At 36.1% G+C, this 14,273-nt stretch overlaps 1 protein-coding gene across 2 annotated transcripts; it reads left to right on the top strand.

The window, feature by feature from the left end:
* The first annotated feature begins 1,128 nt into the window (after positions 1-1,128).
* On the top strand, positions 1,129-13,671 carry LOC105044306 (uncharacterized). Of its 2 annotated transcripts, none has more exons than XM_010922159.3 (5): positions 1,129-1,249; positions 5,867-5,891; positions 11,425-11,502; positions 13,131-13,235; positions 13,315-13,671. In XM_010922159.3, the coding sequence occupies exons 2-5, from the start codon at positions 5,874-5,876 to the stop codon at positions 13,429-13,431; spliced, it is 318 nt and encodes a 105-aa protein (XP_010920461.1). In that variant the 5' UTR covers positions 1,129-1,249; positions 5,867-5,873; the 3' UTR covers positions 13,432-13,671. The 2 variants fall into 2 exon arrangements, with proteins under 2 accessions (XP_010920461.1, XP_073111377.1); XM_073255276.1 differs by lacking the exon at positions 1,129-1,249 and adding an exon at positions 1,370-1,719.
* Positions 13,672-14,273: the final 602 nt, after the last annotated feature.

Genomic DNA, 14,273 nt, shown 5'->3' on the forward strand with positions numbered 1-14,273 from the left:
TTGTCTTTCAATTAATGACCATAATACTATTCTTCCGTCGTCTATTTTCAACTCAAAGACTTGAAAAAAAATTAAACATCCAAGTGAAATAGAGCTTTATAGTTCTCTCTTCGAAAAAAATTATAATGATTAAAAACCAGATAGAGGACTTAATAATAATGCTTTTGATGAGTTTTGATACTTTAATCCTCTGTCACTCAATCTTCTTCCTGTCCACTCTATCCCAACTTCCTCTTATGGTGTCCTCCTCCTATGACATCCAATGATGCCATGTGCAAGAATACACTTGTAGAAGATTATTCTATCTTCAGGGGTTGTTAGCTCATATAATTATTGCGTTGAGTGAATTTGGAGTCTTGGAGGTATTGAAAAGAACTCAGATTTGATATTGAGTAGTTAACAGTAAAATTTAAATTCTATAATATATAAAAATTTTTAAATTATTTTTGATTTTTTATTTGGCCAAATGATTGCAGAATTATTCTTCGATAAACAAATTGGTACAAACTTATCAAAACCAAACAAATTAATCAAAAACTATTCAAGCCAATTTTTAAAAATTATGATTTATTCACAAATTCAGCATGGCATATTCTTTCGTTCTTTTATGAATTACAAATTAATAATTTTTTTTCTTATTTTGAAGATAATTTTTAACGATTTATTTGTAAATTGTGCACATAGCCGCCTAAAAAAAAGGAGATCATCTTTTTGCTCATCCCCTCTGGAGTTACCCGGGGCCAAAAAAAAAAAAAAAAGGAAAAAAATGGAGAGAGCCTAATCTGCGCATGACCCGCTCCAGAGCATCGTTGTCGCTGGGCCGGTGCACCTGCAACACACGTGACTTGTTCTCTCGAGCGGATCCCCGGCACGCAAGCGCTCCCGCGGGCACCGCGTCCGCGTGCGTCAAACGGGCAATCGGGTAGGGATTGTATCTTTCGTTACGAAAGAAGGATTCACCTTCCTTCGCTCGAATTCACCGATAGATCATGCAACAGTCGCTTCGAGAGCCGTACAGCCTGATGATGAGGAGTTGGGATAGCTCCGACAACTGTGTGGGGGTGATCCAACGGATGATGTCTCCAAAGAAGATCAATCACACTTTTGCGCCAAACACACAACCCGAACCCGTAGGCCATACGGCGTAACGGCGTCATCCTCTGTTACTAATGCCGGTCGATCGCGTTTAAACCCCGGTTCCGGCTCTCCTAGCCTAGGGTTTGCGAAAAGAAAGGAACAGCAGCTCCAGGTGCGTATCTCTTCCCTAGGGTTTTTGTATCCTCCCGCCTCTAGCTTGTTCCTTCCAGTTTGTGTCGAGATGGATCTTATGTCTGCTTAAATACGATAATCTTGTTCTTTGGATCTTTCCACTTTTTTTGAGTATTTTGTTTCATGGTTTAGCACGGCGGATGTAATTTTGTAGGGGTTTGATGGAGTAGACATCGGTGGGAAGAATGCTTGCAAGTTTTAAATCTTATGTCTGCGCTCCAAGATGGTGCAGTTCGGGCCATGGTTTTCTTGAATTTTGATACCTAGAGAATTTGTTAGAAAGGGGAGGGATCAAAAGGAAATTTTTGGCAAGAAAATTGAGTTCTTCTCGATACTTATGAAAGAGCTATTATGATGGTTAGGGATTCTGGTCTGAATAATTTTGTCTTGCTTGAAAGATGCCAGGGTTTTGGGTCGCTGGAGTAGTTGGGATCTATCAAGAATCCCTACGTGAGTGTCTTCTTTAGTCTTTGCCATTTGGAGTCTTGTATTGACTATGGCGAAATTCATATGACAGGGAATTTATATATTGGTATGCAGTGTATACTGTGAGAATCTCAGGAGGCCTTCCTTGATTTCTATCTGTTAACTGATGTTGACGAATATTTCGGTCTTGTTTTTGTCTCTGATCTTTCAAATCTTTTAAAGAAAATACCACAAAAGAAAGAAAGAGACCTGGAAGAGCATCATACGTCCTGAGTAGAGATAAGGCTACTGAGATTGTGAGGCATTGTTTAGAACTTAGAAGAAAGTTACAAGGATGTATCAAAATCTATAGGCTTGTACTGTGTAACAAATTGCTACACGGCAATACAGGTCGATAAATGGTGACTTGTGTTGACATGGATGGTAACATACCCTATGCTGTACTAATAACCTGCCATCAATGTGAATATTTTTAGAAATTTTGGTATAGGACAATAGATTTATTTTCAGAGCTGAAACAATTATAAAGATAAAGATGGTGATAGAGTTTAAGATTGGTTCCAGCTTGGATAAACAAAATTAGGTTTGGAATACTGTGAAGAGTTGGTATAGTTTTAGGAGTATAATTGAAAGCAAGGTAGGAATATGATAGACGTCACAGCAAGATCATGCCAAGGCTGATTTAGAGATTAGGACTGTAACTGAGAGTAAGTTTAGAGTATGCTGGACATCACAACTGGATCGGACAATGGTTGATTTAGTGACCATTACGCTTTTGCATATTTCATGTGTTTGTAATATTTAGAACCATAAAAGATAGCTTGAAGGAGTTAAAGTCGGTAGTAGAACTTGTGGATGATAATTTAAAATTTGACAGGGTGCGGTTTCTTGAGTTTGCTAACATGGTTGTTTAGATTTAGCTAAGTTCAAATTTTGCATTGTGCAATTTCTTGAGTCTGCAAATGAAGTTGTTTGAATTTAGATTTAGTTATCTTGTTAAAAATAACTATTTTGAAGTGTCAACATTAGTTATGTGATTATTCTTGGTTATATGTTTGAACAAAAGAATTTGCTACAATGAGCATGAGGGGTCATGATATGAAAATTGAATTATTGAATTGGAGTCATGAATCTTTTCTAGGATGACGTGCATTATTCTCATTGTCATAAGGAAGTCGGTGCATCATTTTGTTTTCTTTTTGCTTGAATTGTTTTTTGGTGATCAATTTTGCTTTTGTGTAAATGAGCTTCGCTTGATTTGATTTTTGAGCAAGTTTGATGATCATTTGAATTCCTTATAAGTATGTGACTGTAGTGAAGAGATTTGTAGGTTCTAGGAATTTCGACAATTACCATCATCAGTCATTTGGATGGAAATTCAGCATGGTGATGATCTATCACCATCCTTTATATGTTCAGTCAGCTTTTTTGATGATTTATATTCCTTATAATCATGTAACTATGTAGTGAAGAGATTTGTAGGTTTTAGGAATTTAGGCAACTATCATCATTGATCATTTGGATGGAAGTTCAAGAATGGTGATGATCCATCACCATTCTTCATATGTTGAGTTAGCTTTTTTAAGGTGCCAGGGCTTATAATCTCTAGCTTATATTTTACAAACATGGAAAAACCACTAAATCTGGTAAAAATGTTTGAGTTAGGCTGGGATGCTACTGAGAGCATTTGGTTCCAAATGCTTCCTAGTCAAAAATAGTAAAGGATTTCTGAGAATGAAAAGTAGCACTTTGGATCATGATCCAAGATATATAAAATATTGGAATCTAAAAAAAAAAAATATTTGAGTCTCTTGTCTATGTATGCTTCAGGCCAAGAAAAGATGAATAGTAGAAATATAGCTAGTGAACAAAAGCATAGCATATACTTTATAACTTGCAATTCCAAGTAAACAATTGATCTTGATCTAAACATATTAGAACATATACATATCAAATTTCAGCTACTTTGGATGCTTGTAAACTGTATGTCAAACTGAAACATGATGTCATACGGTTGAAACTATCAATTTTGTTTTCATTTGATGCATGTGTAACAGACATAAAAAATGCATGACTTTTTACTTCTAGCCAATTTTAATGTCATAGATTATGATCAATAATGCTGATTTGGGAAGTCATTTATTTGTTTTTGAGTAGGAAGTATTTGAAGGCAAATGCTTTTGGAAGCATCCCAGCCCCACTCAATATGTTTAATTTCATGAAAGTAAAAGCTAAGAAGAATTGTGTTAAGACATCTCTGTGTGCTAGAAAATGACATTGCAATTCTTTTATCATTCTTGATTACCTAATGTCCATGGGATTACTGTCGCTAAAGGTTCAACATTGGTTTCAACAATTTTCTATCTTGGAATGGGGAATTGGTTAATAAGAATATTGTTAATAACAAGATGTTCCAAAAGTGGTGCTATGATTAGGTTGAGTATCTGTCTTTAAATTTTAAAGCACCAATGTTGTTTCTTCTAGTTGTGAAATTATTTAGTACAATAAACTTCCTTGCAGTAGTGCTTTTGGCATGATATTTCATGTTTTCTTTTTTCAGAGCAATTTGTATGGTAGTGTAACTCATATTAAATTGTAAATGGATTTGATGAGACGAGTTGATGCATTGCAATTTCTAATTTGAGGAACACAGCAAAGACTGCAACTTCCAAAGAATTCTCAACATAAAGCAACTGTTGATCCAAAAAGCCCTTATCATAAATTGGGCTGGCTCAGAAAAAAAAGGAGAAGGATCAAGTAATTTAATGGAAATTGGTTCTAATTTGAGTCAATAGCCTTGATCCATGCATGGGGGTTTTTTCGCATTTGTTTTATTTTTTAAAAAGGTTTAGGATTTCTTCTAGAATAAAAAGTTTGATTTTAAAATCCATTGATATTCAAACTTCAAAAAGATGGAACTCGATATTCATATCCCTATCTTAGTACCTTTAGAAACTTTTCGGCTGGCTCTATTGTTAATTTTCGTAGAAACAAGACCACTGAAGTTTCCATCCCTGAGTTCAATAAATCTGTACTTTCTTGGAGAAAACTAGTCTTTCGTTACTTCCTCTCTCTGGAGACACATGTTTGATTAGATGATTTGTATTAGCTTTGGTATTAATCCAGGCTTCATGAGTTGCACTATAATAATTTTGGTAAAGAGCACATGATGGAGTATTTCAGTTGAAAATGGTATCCATGCACATTTTTGCTTGTATTGCTGCATGCATCTGTGAATTTGTGCTTTTGTGCGCGCTATGGTTCATTTTTCTAATGTTTGGATTGTCGTTTCTTTATTAAGGCTTTTAGATGAAAGTTTGCCTTGTTTCCTCCATGTTCCTTGGGTGAATTTTGGTTAACAATACTTGCCATCTGTTGGTATCAAATTACAGAAGTTGCAGTTCTGTGAAGCACCATATATAAGAATCTTTAAACCAAATTATTAAAGACTTTAGGACTTTATATTCATAAGTATAACTGAGGAAGATTTTTTTGACCTTCTTGTTGCTCAAATAATACTTCTAAAGCTACCAAATGTATATTGCCTTGGTGGCAAATTGTTGTTTGACCTAGATATTCTTGAACCAACTATTTTTGTTGGAAACCCTATATGTTTTTCTACCTTCAAGCATTCCTAAAATATTTTACAAGTCTAAATTTTCAAACTTTAGCTCTCTGACATGCTATATCTTTCCTTAGTTTTAGGTACTTGTTTATACAGCTGGAACTGTTTACAAGAACTTTGTTGCAGAATAATAAATATTTCCACTTCCCCTTTCTTGGGAATGCCTTGATAGAGAACAATATATAACTGACCTTATAAGATTCTATACCCATGCCTCCTTGTGTAAGAACATGAATAATTGAAAAAGCACTTAAAAATCTAAGTTGCTTTGGAAATAAGTTGCTGGAAAAATTTTTGAGTTCTTCTGATTGTGTTGCTAATTAGCATTTTGCATATTGCTTTTCATTTAGACTTTAGAACTTCTCTTCTTACATATTCATTTGTTTCAGTTTTTTGGGAAGCTTCCTTTGCACCAGTGTTTCCATTTTTGATTGCCTGGCTTAAATTTATTTTCTCGATCAGCTACTAATGTTATTGTAGTCATGCATGATATTTTTATCTTCTGTTTACTAATGAGCTAACATAGGTTTTTGCTTTCTTTTGCAGTAAGCCAATGGAGGACGACACTAACGTAAGTTTTGTAAAACCAACATCTAAGCTGCATGTTTTTTGTAAAGTGACTATCTTAATATTACTTGTTAGACATGTTTTTTGAAAATTGAAACTTGATATCATGGCAATGTGATTTGAGGTCTATGCAAACTGGATATTCCTTTTTAGATGCAAGCTCATTCAATTTTTGAACATGTCACTGCTAACCTGATAATATCGAAATGCAAGAATATGAGTCCTTTATTACTAAAAGTGGCAGTCATGAATTGTGCTTTGCCATTATGAGTAGATTATGCATGTGGTCTTCTGCTCTCATCCTGGTTTCTTAGAGCCATTGGAGCTTGATTTGCAAAGTTGCACTGTTAGCAAAATTTTGTTGGGTGAATCTTTTTTATAAAAAAAAAAAAGTTAACAAATAAAAAAGCATATTACCTTTTCTTTAATTCACTTTAGAAACTAGACAAATTTTTTGAAGTTAAGTAATAAGAAAAGCATATACCTTTTTAAGTAACTTTAAAAACTATACAGATTTTTTTCCATGAATATTGAGAGGGTGGCTGTTCAATTTTAAAAAAAGAGAAATGCATACCTTGAAGGGATCAAGAGAAGAAGCCCAAGATAAGGAACAGATTACCCATTGTTTAAGATGCTTTGACCTAATCAAAAATCTAAACAGTTTATTTAAATCCATCTTGATCGAATATCTCTTAGCGTGAAATGGTGCAGCTATCCATTGAGCTGAAGGTGGCCTAGGGTTGGAGGCAGCAATGCTTTTGTGGTTGAGAGCCATAAGATCAAAATAGGCTTGAAAAGGATAGAAGAAGAGAAATAGAAGCGACATTAATTCTTCCTTCAAGTTGAGATGGGGAAATTATTGCCTCAATTTGGGACTTGTTGGACTACGAGTCTATGAAGTTGTTTGCTAGCAGACTCTCATAGTTTGAACTATGACTAATGAATTAGTGTTCTAAAATAGGTAAAATTCTGGATATGTTAGATTGAGTTAGGTTGGTCGCATCCTTTTATGTACAAAAAGATATCAAATTTCGTTTATGAGATATGCTCATGAGTTTAAAATGTAATGCCTGTTTGACCCAAAAATATCAGGTTAGTAACCCTAGATCCTTTTGTTGGAAGAAGTTGTGAGGCATTCTTCTTTATGCTTTATTGTTTTCGTTGGTGACATTGAACTTAATCAATCCCCAGTTGTTGCATTTACCAAATATTAAGGCAGCAGCCCAGTTGCAAGATTTAAAAGCTTGGTTCTGGCTTTGGCTTTGGCTGGCCTAAAAGAGTTTTGCCATTTCTGCCATTGTTTTTTTAAAACTGGACCGGGACCAACCGGTCCGATCGTTTTAACTGAGAACTGATAGCTTATCTGGTCCAGTTCAAAGGATATTTTAAAAGTGTTGAAAAATCAGTCAAAAATGGGAGAACCGGTCGAACCAGTCATACCAACCAGTCCGGTCTGGTTTGACCTATTTTTGACTCAAAATTCTTTATTGGCTGAAATCGTAAGCGGCTGTGATCTCTATTTTCTTCTTCCCTAGTCTCCGGTGGTCTTCTTTGATTGTTCTCTTCAATGGCCGATGACAGTGGAGGTGGCGGACATGGGTGGAGGCAAGGTTGGCCAGTAATATGCTTTCCCTCTCTCCATCTCTCCTCCCCTCTCCATCCTTCCCAGCCTCCTCTCTGGTTGTGTCTTGCCTGGCCCCCCCTCTCCTGCATGTTTTTCTAATTCTGCACCCTACCACAATGTTTCAGTGCTAGTGGCTGGTGGCCCTCCCTTCTCTCTCTCTCTCTCTTCTACTTCATCAGTGGGACTGGTGACCAATGGCAACCCAACTGGCTACCTCGCCATTGCCGTCTCTGCCTCCATCCTCAGCTCCTTTGCCTAGACCCTCCGACGTCTTCCCTTGCTCCATCTCCATCCCCCTTCGCCGTTGCTAGCTCCATCCACCAATGCTTCCTCGCTATCTCTGGCTCCACCCTCAGCCTCACTTGTTCCATCTTCGCCTTCTTCATTGTCCCCTCTGGGAACTCCTCCTTCAAGCTCCCCTTGCTCTATACCAGGAGCACGGGCAGCACCAATGCCTTCTCCCTTGGAGGATTCATCCTCTTGTTCCTCCTCCACTGACCCTCGCTATCTTCTCCCCACTTCCAAAGCCCTGCACCTCAAGGCCTCACACAGCACTAGCAGCTCCTTGTACTGCTCTTTGGCATCACTGGTCGACCCAGAAACTGTACAGCTTGCCGATTCATTATTTGGTCGAGTTTTAAAAACATTGATTTCTTCTGTAGCTTGGGTAGTTTCAGTTAAAAATAAAAATTTAAAAGAAGAAAAAGATCAGGAAAAGTGTAAAGAAAAACTATATAATTCTAGAAAATAAATAAGAAATCATATTAGTGATATTGTGTTGTTTAGAACTGTGGCTAACTTTTAACTTTGTGCTAAAACAATTGTTTTTTTTTTTTTTTGTTGCTTTTAAACAAGAGGTAAAATTTCACATTATTTAATAGTGCAGTTCATATCTGTAATATTTGAGAATCTAACAGACAAAATTCGATGTAGTAGAGATATGAACACTAGAATGGTTGCATCTGTCAAAAATTACTTCTTTGAATTACTTTGTACAATGACATTGCTCCAAAGTCGTCTCTTTCCCCCAACCCCCAAAGATTCAAAAAAGCAGAATTTCTGGATGCTATGCAGAAGGTATTAACCATTAGGACAAGCGCCAGTTTTTATCAGTCTTTTCTAAAGAATATGAATTTGATCTAGACAAAATACTTCTTAAAATTCAAAGAGATGAGAAAATGACAAATACAAACACAGATTAGTCATATGTCAGTTTCTGTCAGAAGGCCCGAAACTTCGAATTTACATAAGTCATTTGGTTCAGACCAAAAGTCAAGTTCTTATTTTGGTTTTGCAATTGTGGCCGAAACTTTATAACATGGTTATTTGCCTGGACCTCCCCCCTGTGGTAATTCTTTTAAAAACTGGAGTTGTGATTAAGAGTAGTGTTCGGATCAACTGGACAAATAAATGTCAGAGTCAAGGTAATTAGACATTAAATGGCACAATCAAGGTAATGATTGTTCATCTTGGAAGCGTCCCTTAAACCCACCCTTGACTATTAGATGTATGCAAATTTTGGAGCTACTTGAATAGGTTACATTTCATTATTCGACCTTGTTGATCTTGATAGTTGTCTTCTCCTTGGCGTAATGCCTGTGAGTCCAAGTTGCCCTCGAATTCAACTTTTTTCGCTAATAAGTGTATAACTTTTTGATAAAAAGGGAAATTAATGAAACACTCATCTTTTCCATAAAAGGCTTATGGGCACTTTGTCACCCCTTGATGCCTTCTTTGCTTTTTGTATGCTTGTGTTAGTCAAGTAGGATGTGACTAGTAAGGCAGTCTAGCTATGGATGCTACCTTGATTGCTTGCATTTATATAAGCCCCTAAATAACCAATGGTTGTCAAGTTGGATTTCTGTTTGTGATTGAGATTAAGAATTCTTATAGAACAAAGGCTTTTTAAAGTGGGATTTGAGCATTTACCAAGGTGGAGATTTCATTTGCCAGCCTTAATTTTTTTTCCCATCTTTAGTTTCTTGAGGTCGGTAATGCCTACATCATGGCATGTCCTCATTAAAGAGGCATATGCTCCTTGCATGTTTAAGGGGCGATTGTATTATGTGTTGGAGTGTACCTATGAATTGGTTTTGAATGATTGTGGTTGATGATCTCTCCCATTCTTTGGACACGCCCTCATGTGATTCGAGTTAGTTGACTTGAATGCCCCATTGACCTGAGACAGGTTGTTATGTAACTAACAATGTTTACCAGGGGTTCTATTTATGTAGGTCCATTTTTGTGAACTATCAAGTTGCTACTCATGATCTCATGTCATTTAGGTATGCAACATAAAACCTTAGATGAAACCCTCCCACCAACTTCCATCCTTCCATTGTTTCACGGTTCTTGTATAACCAAGCTCCAGAGAGTTGGTTTTAGTTTCATGCAGACCAACTGACCCGATTAATTTCATCCCAGGAGGTTTTTAAGGTTTCACTATAATTTTGGTAGAGTTATCCAAAAAATGTATAAGCTAGATTAAATAGTATTCTCCAAACAAAAGGATCTATTACCATATTATTTCAGTATTTAACCCCATCACTAACTTTGTATAATACTTTTTGAAAGGTCCTTTATTGCTTATTTAGCTGTCAAAGAATAAAAATTAGATAAAATTTTAAATATGCACCTCATTTTTTAAAAAAATGAAATAAGTAATGCTAAATTAAGTTGTGTCCAGGTAAACTTAGCTCATTTGATAAAGACTAACTCGATATGATAGGAAGGTTATGCATTCAAATTTAAGCCTTTTGGATAGGCAGATATACATTCTTGATAGTGCTTAGTTATTTATCTGTCAAAAAATGAAAATACGTCGGTACTATTGGCATAAAATTTCTGAATATGCCCCTCAAGTTTGTTTAAAAGATAAAGAAATGTAGTCAATGCTACACTGTGTTACCTCAAGTCCCAGCCAAATGTAGCATACAATGATGAGAATTGACTGAATAATGTAAGAAGGTTAAATATGCAGATTAAACGCTTTTGGATGGACATGTGCTTTCAACTTTATGAAGTGTCAATATGCAAATAAAGGATCTTTGAGGGATATTTCACAAATATGATGGAATCCCAATTAGTACATATGAAAATAGTTATCAAATATTAATTTTGGTTGATTTCAAGTTGATCTTGTGTCAAGGACAGTATTATATCTGATCAGGTAAATTTTGAGTCTGTATCAAGTTGGTATGCCAGAGCCTTTAACCTGGAGACTGCACAACATGAATCATGTTTCTTTGTCCTAGGATGACATAAAGTTGAACCTGAACTAGTCTTCTTGGCTGGTTGTGAATGCTGGTGAACTTATGTCACAAGCTCATTGTTTGGGAACAATTCAGATTGGGGACAGATTTCAGTTTACATTGTAAGGTGAAGAGTCCACCAATTACTGAAAAACTAAGAGAGGTAACAGAAACAGATTAGATATCAAATCTTTGATACAAATTTGTAGTTATTCATGGAATAAAACATGCCTTGAAGAGCCAAAGACAATGAGCAATAGCAAAAAAACATGATGGGTTTGCAAGAAATGTATTCAATGGATGAAAGTATTTCTTTTGCTTTTATATTGCTCTATTTGCCTTCATGTTTTTGCTTGAAATTGATCTTTCAATTTGGTCAGGTCTAATTCTTTGGACTTCTCCTTAGCTTAAAAATTTTGAGACTTGCTACTGATTTACATCTTTCATCTCCCTCATAAAAAACATTGCTATGTGGAAGTACAGTTTTGAAGCTCGTTGAAGACAGTGCTGTAAAGGACAACATATTAAGTGCTAACTATGATAACTATTGCTGATGCAAACCCACTTTATGCTTGTATCAGCTAAATCTTGATGCTTCTATAAGCTATATTACAATGTTCTTGAACAAACTGATGAATGCTTGCTTGTTCCACTTCTTATAGGCTGGAAAAAAGGAAGAGGAGGAATTCAACACTGGCCCTCTTTCTGTTCTGATGATGAGTGTCAAAAACAATACCCAGGTAAGAGATTTATGCGGTTTAATGTGTGTCTAACATTATTCTCACAAGAGGGTTAGCTTAATTGCTGCATAATCTTCCTGTGTTGTATTCTTTAGAATGAGCTTATTAAATGAATGTAAGGGTGGCAATCCTGACCAGACCCATTTGCCTGATCTGACCTGCCTAGCCTTACCCTTCGGGTTAGCAGGCCAGGTATGGATCAGCTGACCCAAACCCTCCAGCAGGTTGGGTGGGTTTTGGGTCAAGATCCTTTAACCCGTTGAGCCATAGGAAGATTGTGATTTAGAGTTCGGACATCTCACTCACTGTGGAGAAAACTTGTTTTAAAAGTTGGGTTGGCATGTAATATTTACTTAGAGGTATGTGATTTATATTAAAATTTTTCTTGCTTTGTTATATTATTATTCACTAGTAGGTGTGTTCAGTTTTTAATTTCCAAACGGGTTTTAATTTTTTTGCTACAGTAACATGGATTTTGAGTTAGCTTGTGGCTCAAACAATTAAAAAATTGATGACAGAAAACATCAAATCAGTCTATCCATGCAAGGGAAATTCTTTGTGCACCGCGGGCGGTGTAGAAAATTCGACGTGGAGCATACCGTCTTGTCCAATTGGTCCATCTAGTCACCGCTTTCCAACACGTATTTAATATCTGCAGTTTTATTTTTTCGTTTAAAATTTTGAATGACAAAAATACTTCTATTCTTTAAAAAAATTATGACATTTTGTGTCAATATTATAATATTCTGCATCCAAAAAGTCATAATTTTTATCCACAGGATGTCATAATTTTCTTCAAAAAAAAAGGTATTTTTATCATTTAAAATTTTTAAAGAAAAAAAGTAAAGCTGTAGACATTAAATGTGCGTTGGAAAGTAATTGGACAATAATGCTGCCTTCCATATTATGATATTGTGAGACATATTATAATATCTTGGGCTATATTATGATATCTTGCATGCTAGAAGTCATAATTTAACGCAGGATGTGATAATATGTACAGGATGTCATAATTTCCTGCGCTATATTAAGGCATTTTGCATATATGAAGTCATAATATGCACAAGATGTTACAATTTTTTTTTCAGAGAATAAGGGTATTTTCGTCATACAAAATTTTTAAACAAAAAAGTGAAACTGCAGGCATTAAATACATATTGGAATGCGATGGCTACGTGGATCAATCACATAAAGTGGTGCGCTTTACGTCGGATTTTCTGCACCGTCCGCGGTGCACAGAAAATTTCTCATCCATGCAATTGAAGGCCCAAGCTAGATGGGCCTGAGGCAATTAAACAGGTCAACATGTCTGCTGTGGTCAGGTCCATAGGGCCTTGATGTATGATCTCAACCAGGCTCCAACTCAATCTGTCCCACCAATTTCCACCCCCAAGTAAATGGCATTGATTATTAGTGATCTCTGCTTTTTTTGCAATTTTGAGTCATTGACATACATCCTACAGAGGAGGAATTCCTTCGGTTGGTCTTTGTAGAGAATCTGTTTTTAATCGTGTTCTTCTTGTCATCTGGCAAAAAATTGGATTACATTTATTTCTTTACCTTCTGTGCTCGAAATTCCAAGAAAACAATTCAATAAGATTTGGACTTAAAAACTATTGCCACATCAGGTGCTCATTAATTGCCGGAACAACAAGAAGCTACTTGGCCGTGTGAGAGCATTTGATCGCCATTGTAACATGGTTCTCGAAAACGTCAGGGAAATGTGGACGGAGGTAGTTTCAACACTTAATTATAGTTATTTTTACATCATTACTGTGTTTACAATGGTTGGTTATTGTATTTTTTTTTCAGATACCCAAGACTGGTAAAGGCAAGAAGAAGGCTCTCCCTGTTAACAAGGATAGATTCATTAGCAAGATGTTCCTTCGTGGGGACTCTGTCATTATTGTTCTCAGGAATCCAAAATGAGGATCAAGCTCTCTCGCGCTGAAGATAGGCATGTCGTACTTGTAGTGCAGCTAACCTGGGTCTTTCATTACTATTGGCTTGAGGGTGTGCCGTCAAGCTCTCGTGTAATGGTTTTTATCACTCTTTTTGACTTGGATATCACTTATTGACTGAATTTAGATTTTGGGTTTTTAACCGATGACTTTATTCAAGCTCCGTCTAAATTTCATATATGGTATATACTTTTGAGACTCTTCATCATGTGGAGTTTCATACGCAGCCCATGGTATGGGTTTTTTTAATGGTTTTGCGGTATTAAAGAGGTTAAAGGTCGCTTGTGACCCAGTTATGGATGATGCCTTGAGATTCAGGTTGAATGGATTCTGTTGGGGATAATTTTAACTAGCCGAAGATTTATGTTTACAGGCATTTTGATGCCTTAACAGGATGCATGGATGAACGTTTCTGGATCGAGTCATCACATCGGTAGTAATTTTTTTTGTTTGATTCTCATATTGGAAAGGGGTAATGTTACCGTGGTATTATGTATGTTTTGGATTCATATCCAAGACGTAGATTCAGAGGCATGCTGGGTCATGTGCTTACTGTGAAGAGGCATGTTGTGTCATGTGTTTGCTGTAAAGAGACATGTAGAATCATATGCTTGTTGTGAAGAGTTATATTTATGCTGAGATGAGCTATTCTAATATGAGTTGAACTATTTTGAGTATGTTGAGAAGAGCTATTTTGAGCTTCATTTATGCTGATATGAGCTATCTTGATATGAGCTGAGTTATTCTGCATTATGTCTGAGCTGAACTATTTTTTTATATTTAGTTATTTTCATGCCATGGCAGTCATTT

This window comes from Elaeis guineensis, chromosome 4 (assembly GCF_000442705.2).
Source record: "Elaeis guineensis isolate ETL-2024a chromosome 4, EG11, whole genome shotgun sequence".
Lineage (NCBI taxonomy): Eukaryota > Viridiplantae > Streptophyta > Magnoliopsida > Arecales > Arecaceae > Elaeis > Elaeis guineensis.